Source organism: Cherax quadricarinatus, unplaced genomic scaffold (genome assembly GCF_038502225.1).
Source record: "Cherax quadricarinatus isolate ZL_2023a unplaced genomic scaffold, ASM3850222v1 Contig432, whole genome shotgun sequence".
Taxonomy (NCBI): Eukaryota; Metazoa; Arthropoda; class Malacostraca; order Decapoda; family Parastacidae; genus Cherax; species Cherax quadricarinatus.
This window is the reverse complement of record NW_027195458.1, coordinates 84,483-98,028: the sequence shown is the minus strand read 5'-3', so window position 1 is coordinate 98,028 and position 13,546 is coordinate 84,483. Positions and strand designations below refer to the sequence as shown.

General features: G+C 41.7%; 1 protein-coding gene across 1 annotated transcript in view; it reads right to left on the bottom strand.

Moving 5' to 3' along the window:
* The window catches only part of LOC138851369 (midasin-like), a 90,725-nt gene extending 83,894 nt beyond the window's left edge, over nt 1-6,831 (bottom strand). The window contains exons 1-3 of the mRNA XM_070080422.1: nt 6,631-6,831; nt 4,363-4,592; nt 392-634 (exon numbers count right to left, since the gene is read on the bottom strand). Of these exons, the coding sequence (XP_069936523.1) occupies nt 392-634; nt 4,363-4,592; nt 6,631-6,729 (572 nt within the window). The 5' untranslated portion in view covers nt 6,730-6,831. The remainder of the gene's footprint in view (nt 1-391; nt 635-4,362; nt 4,593-6,630) is intronic.
* Between the last annotated feature and the right edge of the window lie 6,715 nt (nt 6,832-13,546).

Genomic DNA, 13,546 nt, shown 5'->3' with positions numbered 1-13,546 from the left:
GCTGACTTATTAAAAAAAAAAAAAATCACCCCTATCTATATATTGTATGTTTGCAATTATTTTTACATTAGATTAGTGCACAAATTATATCTACATTATAGTAACAAAAACTAAACTCATCCACACAATGAGATTTCCACAACATCTAATACGAGTATTAACAAACTAATAGATGGTTGCTGCCTTCCAGCTAACTACCTACTCTTCATAACTTCTTCTAACTTTTTTAGCACATCTAGTGAACTTTTCCTAGCTTACCACACAAATGTAAGATACAGTCTAATTACAATTTAATGTACACATCATTGTAATGTACAGAGTTTATAATTTAATTACATAACACTAAAGATGAAGCATTCTAGATAGGACTTACTCAGCAAACATCACTAACCATTTGACTTCCTGTGAGTGGTGATGTAAATATGACAAGAGACCTGACCACTTCCACATATGTATCAAATCTCCTCCAACATAGACCAAAAGATCATAAGTGGCTTGTAATAATTCCCTGTCTGTTATGCTAGACATCTGCTGTTTCTGTTTCTTCCTCCTCTTTTGAGCTGGCTCATAACATTCTTCTTCTTCTTTCTTTTCAAATGGTGCTGGAGCTTCTTGAAAATAACCAAGGACAAATCTATAAAAGCAAAAATACTCAATTTAAATGTAAATACTAAACAAAATTAACTTGATACATATTTTTTTTCATTATTAATTGTGGTAATCAGAAATTAAAATTCCTGTATGGCATGATTTTGAAAAATAATTTTTATTTTAAAGATTGAAAGAATGAGTTTTCATGAATGAAATAAGACTAAAATGATTGGAATCTGGTAAAAACTTAAAATTTTGTAGTGAGATGAAGTTAGCAAAAAATTATCACTCACCGGTAACAGCGGTGTAAATGCACCAGCAATAATTATGTTTTACAATTTTCAAATAATAATACAGTGGTCCCTCAATAATCATCCATAACCCGTTTCTGGAAGTGGGACTATTATCGAAATAGACGATTTTCGAATCAAATTTTCCCAAAAGAAATAATGTAAATACAATTAATCCGTTCCTAACACCCAGAAGTATTAAAACAAAAATTATTTTTACATGAAATATAGATGTAGTACATAAACAATACAATGGCACATGATGAATGAAACATTAACAGAATAACACTTACCTTTATTGGCGATTCTTCTTAGTGTATGGAAGACTGGAGGAGGAGAGAGATTGGATTAATTACTGTTTGGAAGGGGAATCCCCTTCCATCAACACCTCAGGTACCAATTGCTTTTCTGGGGTTACTTCTCTTCTCTGTTTCTTAATGCCACTAGGACCAGCTTGAGAGTCACTGGAGTCCTGTCTTGCAAAAAAAAACTGTCCAGAGAGCTCTGTTTCTGGCGTCCCTTTAAAACTTCCCTAAAATGGGCCAAGACTCTGTCACTGTGTTCGTCACAATTGAACACTTGTTCAGGTTTCAGTCCTTCAGCCTCTATGTACTCCTTGAATTCCTGCACATATTTTTCAGCCGCTTTTTTATCAGAACTGGCAGCCTCACCATGCCTTATCACACTGTGTATGCCAGTACGCTTCTTAAATCTCTCAAACCAGCCTTTGCTGGCCTTAAATTCACTCACATCACCACTAGTTGCAGGCAATTTCTTTACCAAATTGTCATGCAACTGCCTAGCCTTTTCACAGATAAGCAACGTCATAAGACTATCTCCTGCTAATTGTTTCTCGTTTATCCACACCAATAATAACTTCTCAACATCTTCGAGTACTGGTGATTTCATTTTTGTCAGCATATTTACCCCCTTTGCAACAACAGCGTCCTTGATTTCCTTTTTCTTGGCTATGATGGAAGATATGGTTGTACTGGATTTGTTATACATCCTGGCCAGTTTGCCCACACGTATGCCACTTTCATATTGTTCAATGATGTTTCTCTTAAATTCAATCATATTTCTCACCTTCTTTACCAAAGGCTTGGCACTAGCTTTCTTTGGAGCCATGGTAGCTTATTTAGCACTTGCAAGCACTAAAATCAATGGAATATTATGAAATATTTCGGAGGAGGAAGTGAGGGGACCGTTGCTCACTGGTAAACAATGGCACACTAGCTGGGAAGGCAGGCCCAGGCTGCTCAGAGCGTGAGTATGCCTCCTGGATGAAGGACGATTAGCGAGTTAACAGGCCATTTGCAAGCCAATGTTTAGACGAAATAACGGGACTATTTCCGAAATGGACGACTTTCAGGCTGGACGATTATTGAGGGACCACTGTATCTTTATTTCTACAAGTATATGTACAAGGTATACAGGCCTAGCTAACATCAGTGACATACACTATATAGAAAGCCGCTTGTTATGCTGAGCATTTCAGGCAAATTAGGTCAGTTTTGTCCTAGGATGTGACCCACACCAATCAACTAACACCCAGGTACCCATTTTATACTGATGGGTGAACATGGACAACAGGTGTTTTAAGGAAACATATCCTAATGTCATCTAGCCGTGCCAGGGATTCGACTTCCGGACCTCAGTGTGTGAGCTGAGTGTGCTAGTGATCAAGCTTTGGGATAAATGCAATAAATGGCAATAAATTATGTCAGTTTTCAGTTTTTATTGGTTTTAATGTTTAGCACTATGTACAATATTTTTTATATTGTGCATAGCACAATATAGCTCCATATAGCCTGGTTGATCAGGTCCTGATCCACCATGAGGCCTGGTCACAGACTAGGCCGTAGGGGTGTTGACCCCCGAAACCCTCTCCGGGTATCTCCAGGTATTGAAAACACTATAAATTAAAGCAAATAATTTTTTCTACTTTTTTTTTTACTGCTTTGGTCTTGAACATCATGTACAAAGAATACCTATGATATTACAATTGTTTCAAAGTGCAATACTCCGTAAAACATAGAAATAAGTTGCATGGTTCGACTATATTGTGTTATTGAGTCTCATTTTAAACCCATTCCAGCGTTCAATTCAATCAAATTTTTAGCTATTTCACTAGCATGCCTTCCATTCTATCGACCAAGCACAAAAAAAAGCCCATTTAACTAATACAACTATTCTATAAAATGCAGAATTTGGTAATCTGACCGATTTTATACAATTTTAAAAATTCCAATTTAAAACCAGCCCAAAATAAACATTGTAGACATTCCGGGCACACTTCCTCTGTTCATTTATCACATCCCCAGGTTTCTCTTACATTATACTTGCTTTCCATTCTGAATTCATCACACAAAAAATTCCAAATTTACCCTATTTTTTAGATAACAAAATATAACCAGGAATGATTGCTCATGGTTTACGGCATCCCAAGAATTGAATCAGACGAAGTAAAAGCCCATAAACCAGGCTAGGGGCTGTAGGGAACTTCACCTGTCCTCAGGAAAATCAGCAAAGATCAAATATTTGTTACTTTGGAGTCAATTTTAAAGCACTTCCAGTCCCAGAAGCAAACAAAATAATTTCTATTTCAGTAGTATGCCTTCAATTTTATCAAAAGATACCAAGAAACGGCCAATAAATCCAGAGAAGCCATCCAAGAAAACACCTCCAAGGCAGTTGGCATTTTAAACCAAACACAAGGACAGTTTTTTGCATTTCCCATAATGCACCACATGGGACAGGATTATTTTTATACTGTGCACACTTACCACACACACACCCATTCTCTCATATCTAGGCCAAAATTTACCACTCTCAAATTATCTGAGTGTGCTGAGCTAAAGACAGATTTACATGAGGGACTTGAGCATTAATAACATAGATCTATGTAATGGACAGTGAAAAGATTAAACAGTGCAGAACTTAATACACTGCCTTGGAAGTGCCCAGTTGCACTTCTTTAGTTTCACTTTTGTATCCTTGAAATAAAGCAGCCAACTTTCTGTTTCTGAGATACCAAAGTATCCACTATAAAGGTAGACCATCAATATCTATTTTAGCTAGTTCAAATATATGACTTCTCTATTTGCAGCATCAAAAGCATTTTTAATACCAAGAGGAGCCATGTATTAGTGCCTTCTGTTGCTGTGTACAGTTAAAAATGTTGCAATACAATTTGATATACCTTTGCCATATGTGAATCCATTAATTCTGAATAGTAATCTATCACGCATTATCCTTGATACCACCAATCTCAGCAACTTTAACTACTTTCATTCTACTCACTGCCTCATACACCTCCCCCTCACCAACATCTTGCTTCTTTCTCCTAAAAGGGAAACTTAAACTTAAGATTATTAACAAAAATAATTTATGATAAAAAAAATTCACTGCATATCTAAGCTTTAAACATTATATAGTCTAGTAGTCATCTCCCCATTTCCCTAAAAAAAGTGTTCCATACCTGACTGCTTCATTGCTAATGGTAACAAGCTTGCTAAGAGAGAGACACAGTGCAAGATGAAGTGCGTTCCCTCCTGTCTGCCGGGTCCTTAATGACGCAGCCCTAGCCCGCCCCAACAGCTCAAGAAGCCATGGGCTCAAGTGTGCTCCAAGAATGAGAGTTAACCTGGGATCAAGTAGACACCGTCCACAAGTCTGAAGCACAAATTCCAAATCATTCTGGTCCCACTTCTGAAAGAGGATATTACATACTGAGTAAGCAATTATACAAATTATTTTATGCTAATTACAGTGGACCCCCGCTTAACGATCACCTCCCAATGTGACCAATTATGTAAGTGTATTTATGTAAGTGCGTTTGTACGTGTATATTTGGGGGTCTGAAATGGACTAATCTACTTCACAATATTCCTTATGGGAACAAATTCGGTCCTGACTGGCACCTGAACATACTTCTGGAATGAAAAAATATCGTTAACCGGGGGTCCACTGTATTGGTCTTCTACGGCAGAATATGAAACAGGTGTCATACTGATGAATTTTACAAAATAAGCTTCACTAATGTGATCACAAACTTTTAGGTTAGGTTGTGCACACACAAAATGGCACACACCAACGCTCGCACATACATTGTATACATACGTAGAGGTGTGAAAAACACCGTTGTGTATGGAATCGTGTTTCAAGGACATCCACAGATTGCAACAGTTCACAGAACAAGACCAGTGCCTGTATATATGTACACAAATATTACAACAGTAGTAATGTGAAACATTTGTACCTGTGTGTGTTTACATTTTGTGTAAATGGATTCTGTAAACTATGTACTGTAAACAATGTGTTGCCTAGATACTCAAGTGTTCCACATGTGTCCAATTTATCAACTTGTTGGTTCCCTGAACCATTTATCAACATTTGGGTATCTTCATTCTGGAATAAACATACCAGAGTAAAGATACAAAAGTGCTGCAAGCGTCTCATCTATCCACTAAAAAATATTTGCCCAACCTATTTTTTAATTCTCCTTACAGCCATTGCTGCTCTTCACCGTAAAGTTCATAACCCAGGTTTTAGCCGACTGTTGTGGGTTGCATCCTGGCTAGGTGCAAAAAATATACATATGCACATTTTTTGCACCTAGGCTGAAGAAGCCTTATCCACAAGCGAAACGTTTGAATGACATTTCCTCTCTGCAGTCGTCTTTCTACCTCAGCTCATGCCAGAGTCAGAGTCCTGTCTAAAATAAATAAATAAATAAATAATATAATATAATATATACATATATATATATATATATATATATATATATATATATATATATATATATATATATAATATATATATATATATATTATTTATTTATTTATTTATTTTGGACAGGACCCTGACTCTGGCATGAGCTGAGGTAGAAAGACGACTGCAGAGAGGAAATGTCACCGAAACGTTTTTGCCTGTGGATAAGGCTTCTTCAGCCGAGGTAACTTAATGCTGAGGTAACTTAATGGTGTGGGTGGCATTCTGGGGGAGGTGAGTAAGTTTATTCCGGTAAACATAAATACAGTTATATAAATTATCATATATATAAAATATCATGAGGAACACTGCAGCAAGCCTACTTTGCATGATCATTTGTGTAACTGTGTATTAATGTGTACCTAGAACTATATAACCTTACTGCAGGTGCACATAAGTACAATTAAGTGTAAATTACCTAGGATAACCCCCAAAAAAGTCAATACACTTGCTAGTTAATAACTCTCAGCTAAGATGTGAGCCACGAGTTGTGTAACTCCTAGATATGTTTGCTAAGTGAAGAGGAGCAATATCTGCATGCTAGTAACTCCTAGATGTGCTAGGTGAACAGGGACGATAGCTTCAATGAAGAGGGTGAACAGGGACGATAGCTTCACATGAGGGGGTGAACAGGGATGACAGCTTCACATGAAGAGGGTGAACAGGGATGACAGCTTCACATGAAGAGTGAACAGGGATGACAGCTTCAACGAAGAGGGTGAACAGGGACGATAGCTTCAACGAAGAGGGTGAACAGGGACGATAGCTTCAACGAAGAGGGTGAACAGGGACGACAGCTTCACACGAAGAGGGTGAACAGGGACGACATCTTCAACAAAGAGAGTGAACAGGGACGACAGCTTCACACGAAGAGGGTGAACAGGGACGACAGTTTCAAACGAAGAGGGTGAACATAGGATAATATTATAATGACTAGATGGAAGTGAAACTATCAATCTGCGACCAAATCAGATACCTTTTTAGCAATATGATGATCAAAGAGCTTGCGGCAGTCCTCACTGTCTTGCGAGAGTCGCAGCAGCTGCCTGCGTAAAGCATCAGCAACATCAACCATGATGCAGCATGGCAACCACTCTTATAAACACTCACTACCACCACGAGGGAGGATACTTGGCCTGGGAGTTGGGCTGATGGGTGTGAGTGTAGAGAGGACCACAAGGCCGTATGAACCCTAAACACTGGGGACTCTGAAAGGACTGATTCACGAGAGGTACGTTTTGAGACTCTCTGATCGAGGGTTTTAACCCCGCCCGTGGTATGGTTAGTTAAGTTTATTTAGTCACAGTACACTTATCTTGCATAGTGTAAAGTATCTATAATACCCTCAACTTATTTTCATTGGGGTCCTTAAAATTTCGTATTATTTAAACCTTAGAAGTTAAAACACCTGAGTAACTCATCTGTGTAAAAATCTGTTATAATAAAAGGAGATGTACTAGGAAAAAGGTAAACTGAGTTATTTGCATTAACATTAAAGAGAGTACAAGCTTACAATTATATAGGTACATGAATATTAGTTATACAAGAAGTCACTCTCCTCCCTTTGTGTACCTTCATTCATTGGGTACTTCTTCCTGAACTGGCTCATATTTGGACATGCTTTGATATGTATAGGCAATCCGTTCCACTCCTTTATTAGTATACAATAAAAGGTGTTTGAAACCTGACCACCTACTTTGAGTACTAGAAAATTGTGCTCACTTCCCTTATTACCATACTTGTTTTGGTTCCCAACCTTAACAAACTTGGCAGCAAGATATTCTGCACACTGCTTGTGAGCAATTTTATAAACGTGATTTAACTTCCGTTACTTAACCCTGTCCTCAAAATTCAGCATATCCACTTATTGTAATTCATCCTCACCGACATGCTCTCTTGGATCCCAGGTCCAAGATGAATCTCACCATTTTGTTCTGGGTAATTTGTAGTTTGTCTTTCATTTTTTAAGGTAGAATACCATGAAGAGCAAGAATAAACTATATGTCACAGTAAGTACATGTACAAGGTATACAGTCGTAGCTGACATCAAGCCACTAACCAGACTGAGAGTCGAAGATCAAAATTAATTTTTTATGAGAGAGCCACAGAATTTGGTTAACACAAGCCTATCTGATGTTATCCTGACGCCAAATGACTTCGAACAGGCGATAAACGACATGCCCATGCACTCTGCCCCAGGGCCAGACTCATGGAACTCCGTGTTCATCAAGAACTGCAAGAAGCCCCTATCACGAGCCTTTACCGTCCTATGGAGAGGGAGCATGGACACGGGGGTCGTCCCACAGTTACTAAAAACAACAGACATAGCCCCACTCCACAAAGGGGGCAGTAAAGCAACAGCAAAGAACTACAGACCAATAGTACTAACATCCCATATCATAAAAATCTTTGAAAGAGTCCTAAGAAGCAAGATCACCACCCATCTAGAAACCCATCAGTTACACAACCCAGGGCAACATGGGTTTAGAACAGGTCGCTCCTGTCTGTCTCAACTATTGGATCACTACGACAAGGTCCTAGATGCACTAGAAGACAAAAAGAATGCAGATGTAATATATACAGACTTTGCAAAAGCCTTCGACAAGTGTGACCATGGCGTAATAGCGCACAAAATGCGTGCTAAAGGAATAACAGGAAAAGTCGGTCGATGGATCTATAATTTCCTCACTAACAGAACACAGAGAGTAGTAGTCAACAGAGTAAAGTCCGAGGCAGCTACGGTGAAAAGCTCTGTTCCACAAGGCACAGTACTCGCTCCCATCTTGTTCCTCATCCTCATATCTGACATAGACAAGGATGTCAGCCACAGCACCGTGTCTTCCTTTGCAGATGACACCCGAATCTGCATGACAGTGTCTTCCATTGCAGACACTGCAAGGCTCCAGGCGGACATCAACCAAATCTTTCAGTGGGCTGCAGAAAACAATATGAAGCTCAACGATAAGAAATTTCAATTACTCAGATATGGTAAACACGAGGAAATTAAATCTTCATCAGAGTACAAAACAAATTCTGGCCACAAAATAGAGCGAAACACCAACGTCAAAGACCTGGGAGTGATCATGTCGGAGGATCTTCCCTTCAAGGACCATAACATTGTATCAATCGCATCTGCTAGAAAAATGACAGGATGGATAATGAGAACCTTCAAAACGAGGGCTGCCAAGCCCATGATGACACTCTTCAGGTCACTTGTTCTATCTAGGCTGGAATATTGCTGCACACTAACAGCACCTTTCAAGGCAGGTGAAATTGCTGACCTAGAAAATGTACAGAGAACCTTCACGGCGCGCATAACGGAGATAAAACACCTCAATTACTGGGAGCGCTTGAGGTTCCTGAACCTGTATTCCCTGGAATGCAGGAGGGAGAGATACATGATTATATACACCTGGAAAATCCTAGAGGGACTAGTACCGAACTTGCACACGAAAATCACTCACTACGAAAGCAAAAGACTTGGCAGACGATGCAACATCCCCCCAATGAAAAGCAGGGGTGTCACTAGCACGTTAAGAGACCATACAATAAGTGTCAGGGGCTCGAGACTGTTCAACTGCCTCCCAGCATACATAAGGGGGATTACCAACAGACCCCTGGCAGTCTTCAAGCTGGCACTGGACAAGCACCTAAAGTCGGTTCCTGATCAGCCGGGCTGTGGCTCGTACGTTGGTTTGCGTGCAGCCAGCAGTAACAGCCTGGTTGATCAGGCTCTGATCCACCAGGAGGCCTGGTCACAGACCGGGCCGCGGGGGCGTTGACCCCCGGAACTCTCTCCAGGTAAACTCCATGTAATATGCCAATATCGATAAAATACACAGTTTCTGTCTCTGAATTCGTTGGTTTATTGCATTCCAACACATAATGACGAAAGGTGTGATAATTGTCCATCTGGCAAAGTTTACATTTAGTTTGACAAAGCTGAAGAATTAACTAAACAAATATTAAATATAGAGGATGTCGAGTCTAATTTTGGTTCCTCAAACAGAAGTTTATTCAACATTATCAGAAACGAACTAGCAAACGAGGTTGAAGAAAGCTGAACAGGAAATATAGGAACTAGCAGATCCATTATCCATCATTATGAAATGTGTCTAGTCAAGCATATATGGAGAAAGCAACAAGGTCAATAGACTGGAAGATGATGTTACTGCTACCGGTTATAAGTATCTCTAGCAGTACGGTTTATATGGAGAAGTCAATGACATAAAACACTCAGTGTTGACAGAGACAGGGCCACATACTGGAACATAATAGAGTTACCAAACATTCAACCTTTCAGAGACAACTACATACATGATATGACAAAGCGCCTCATTATTAATCATATTTGAAATCTTGAGGTTGTATTTACATTTTGAAAAGACTAGATGAACTGTGTGAATAGAGACTACAACCCAGATATAACCATTTTTTTTTTGTGGTAATAAGGAATTATTTTTTGAGATTGGATTTTTTTTATTATACTGTGTACAACTATACAGAAAATGTAAAAAGAGGAAATACCTGGAGTTTACCTGGAGAGAGTTCTGGGGGTCAACGCCCCCGCGGCCCGGTCTGTGACCAGGCCTCCTGGTGGATCAGAGCCTGATCAACCAGGCTGTTGCTGCTGGCTGCACGCAAACCAACGTAAGAGCCACAGCCCGGCTGGTCAGGAACCGACTTTAGGTGCTTGTCCAGTGCCAGCTTGAAGACTGCCAGGGGTCTGTTGGTAATCCCCCTTATGTATGCTGGGAGGCAGTTGAACAGTCTCGGGCCCCTGACACTTATTGTATGGTCTCTTAACGTGCTAGTGACACCCTTGCTTTTCATTGGGGGGATGTTGCATCGTCTGCCAAGTCTTTTGCTTTCGCAGTGAGTGATTTTCGTGTGCAAGTTCGGTACTAGTCCCTCTAGGATTTTCCAGGTGTATATAATCATGTATCTCTCCCGCCTGCGTTCCAGGGAATACAGGTTCAGGAACCTCAAGCGCTCCCAGTAATCGAGGTGTTTTATCTCCGTTATGCGCGCCGTGAAGGTTCTCTGTACATTTTCTAGGTCAGCAATTTCACCTGCCTTGAAAGGTGCTGTTAGTGTGCAGCAATATTCCAGCATAGATAGAACAAGTGACCTGAAGAGTGTCATCATGGGCTTGGCCTCCCTAGTTTTGAAGGTTCTCATTATCCATCCTGTCATTTTTCTAGCAGATGCGATTGATACAATGTTATGGTCCTTGAAGGGAAGATCCTCCGACATGATCACTCCCAGGTCTTTGACGTTGGTGTTTCGCTCTATTTTGTGGCCAGAATTTGTTTTGTACTCTGATGAAGATTTAATTTCCTCGTGTTTACCATATCTGAGTAATTGAAATTTCTCATCGTTGAACTTCATATTGTTTTCTGCAGCCCACTGAAAGATTCGGTTGATGTCCGCCTGGAGCCTTGCAGTGTCTGCAATGGAAGACACTGTCATGCAGATTCGGGTGTCATCTGCAAAGGAAGACACGGTGCTGTGGCTGACATCCTTGTCTATGTCAGATATGAGGATGAGGAACAAGATGGGAGCGAGTACTGTGCCTTGTGGAACAGAGCTTTTCACCGTAGCTGCCTCGGACTTTACTCTGTTGACGACTACTCTCTGTGTTCTGTTAGTGAGGAAATTATAGATCCATCGACCAACTTTTCCTGTTATCCCTTTAGCACGCATTTTGTGAGCTATTACGCCATGGTCACACTTGTCGAAGGCTTTTGCAAAGTCTGTATATATTACATCTGCATTCTTTCTATCTTCTAGTGCATTTAGGACCTTGTCGTAGTGATCCAATAGTTGAGACAGACAGGAGCGACCTGTTCTAAACCCATGTTGCCCTGGGTTGTGTAACTGATGGGTTTCTAGATGGGTGGTGATCTTGCTTCTTAGGACCCTTTAAAAGATTTTTATGATATGGGATGTTAGTGCTATCGGTCTGTAGTTCTTTGCTGTTGCTTTACTGCCCCCTTTGTGGAGTGGGGCTATGTCTGTTGTTTTTAGTAACTGTGGGACGACCCCCGTGTCCATGCTCCCTCTCCATAGGATGGAAAAGGCTCGTGATAGGGGCTTCTTGCAGTTCTTGATGAACACAGAGTTCCATGAGTCTGGCCCTGGGGCAGAGTGCATGGGCATGTCATTTATCGCCTGTTCGAAGTCATTTGGCGTCAGGATAACATCGGATAGGCTTGTGTTAACCAAATTTTGTGGCTCTCTCATAAAAAATTCGTTTTGATCTTCGCCTCTCAGTCTGGTTAGCGGCTTGCTAAAAACTGAGTCATATTGGGACTTGAGTAGCTCACTCATTTCCTTGCTGTCATCTGTGTAGGACCCATTTTGTTTAAGTAGGGGCCCAATACTGGATGTTGTTCTCGACTTTGATTTGGCATAGGAGAAGAAATACTTTGGGTTTCTTTCGATTTCATTTATGGCTTTTAGTTCTTCCCGCGATTCCTGACTCCTATAGGATTCCTTTAGCTTGAGTTCGATGCTTGCTATTTCTCTGACCAGTGTCTGATCAGTGTTTCTAGTGATGCAATCCTAGTTTTTTTAGGGCTACCGCTCATAGGTTGTGTCGCCTGAGCTCAGGCAACACAACCTGTGACCTCAGGCGACACAACCTGTGACCTCAGGTGACACAACCTGTGACCTCAGGCGACACAACCTGTGACCTCAGGCGACACAACCTGTGACCTCAGGCGACAACCTGTGACCTCAGGCGACACAACCTGTGACCTCAGGCGGCACAACCTGTGACCTCAGGTGACACAACCTGTGACCTCAGGTGACACAACCTGTGACCTCAGGCGACACAACCTGTGACCTCAGGCAACACAACCTGTGACCTCAGGCGACACAACCTGTGACCTCAGGTGACACAACCTGTGACCTCAGGCGACACAACCTGTGACCTCAGGCGACACAACCTGTGACCTCAGGCGACACAAGGCAACACAACCTGTGACCTCAGGCGACACAACCTGTGACCTCAGGTGACAACCTGTGACCTCAGGCGACACAACCTGTGACCTCAGGCGGCACAACCTGTGACCTCAGGCGACACAACCTGTGACCTCAGGTGACACAACCTGTGACCTCAGGCGACACAACCTGTCACCTCAGGCAACACAACCTGTGACCTCAGGCGACACAACCTGTGACCTCAGGTGACACAACCTGTGACCTCAGGCGACACAGCCTGAGACCTCAGGCAACACAACCTGTGACCTCAGGCGACACAACCTGTGACCTCAGGTGACAACCTGTGACCTCAGGCGACACAACCTGTGACCTCAGGCGGCACAACCTGTGACCTCAGGCGACACAACCTGTGACCTCAGGCAACACAACCTGTGACCTCAGGCGACACAACCTGTGACCTCAGGCGACACAACCTGTGACCTCAGGTGACACAACCTGTGACCTCAGGCGACACAACCTGTGACCTCAGGCAACACAACCTGTGACCTCAGGCGACACAACCTGTGACCTCAGGCGACAACCTGTGACCTCAGGCGACACAACCTGTGACCTCAGGCGGCACAACCTGTGACCTCAGGTGACACAACCTGTGACCTCAGGTGACACAACCTGTGACCTCAGGCGACACAACCTGTGACCTCAGGTGACACAACCTGTGACCTCAGGTGACACAACCTGTGACCTCAGGTGACACAACCTGTGACCTCAGGCGACACAACTAAGTGTGCTGTATTACTCTATTTTTGTTATTGTTATGATGGGGTTAGAATAAACCTGTGGATGCCACCTCAAATTGATCTTCAAATGCAAGATAAATCTAATGAAATGGCGAAGGCATATGACGTTAAGGAGGAAGTATATTACAGTCTTGAGCTGTCAAATAG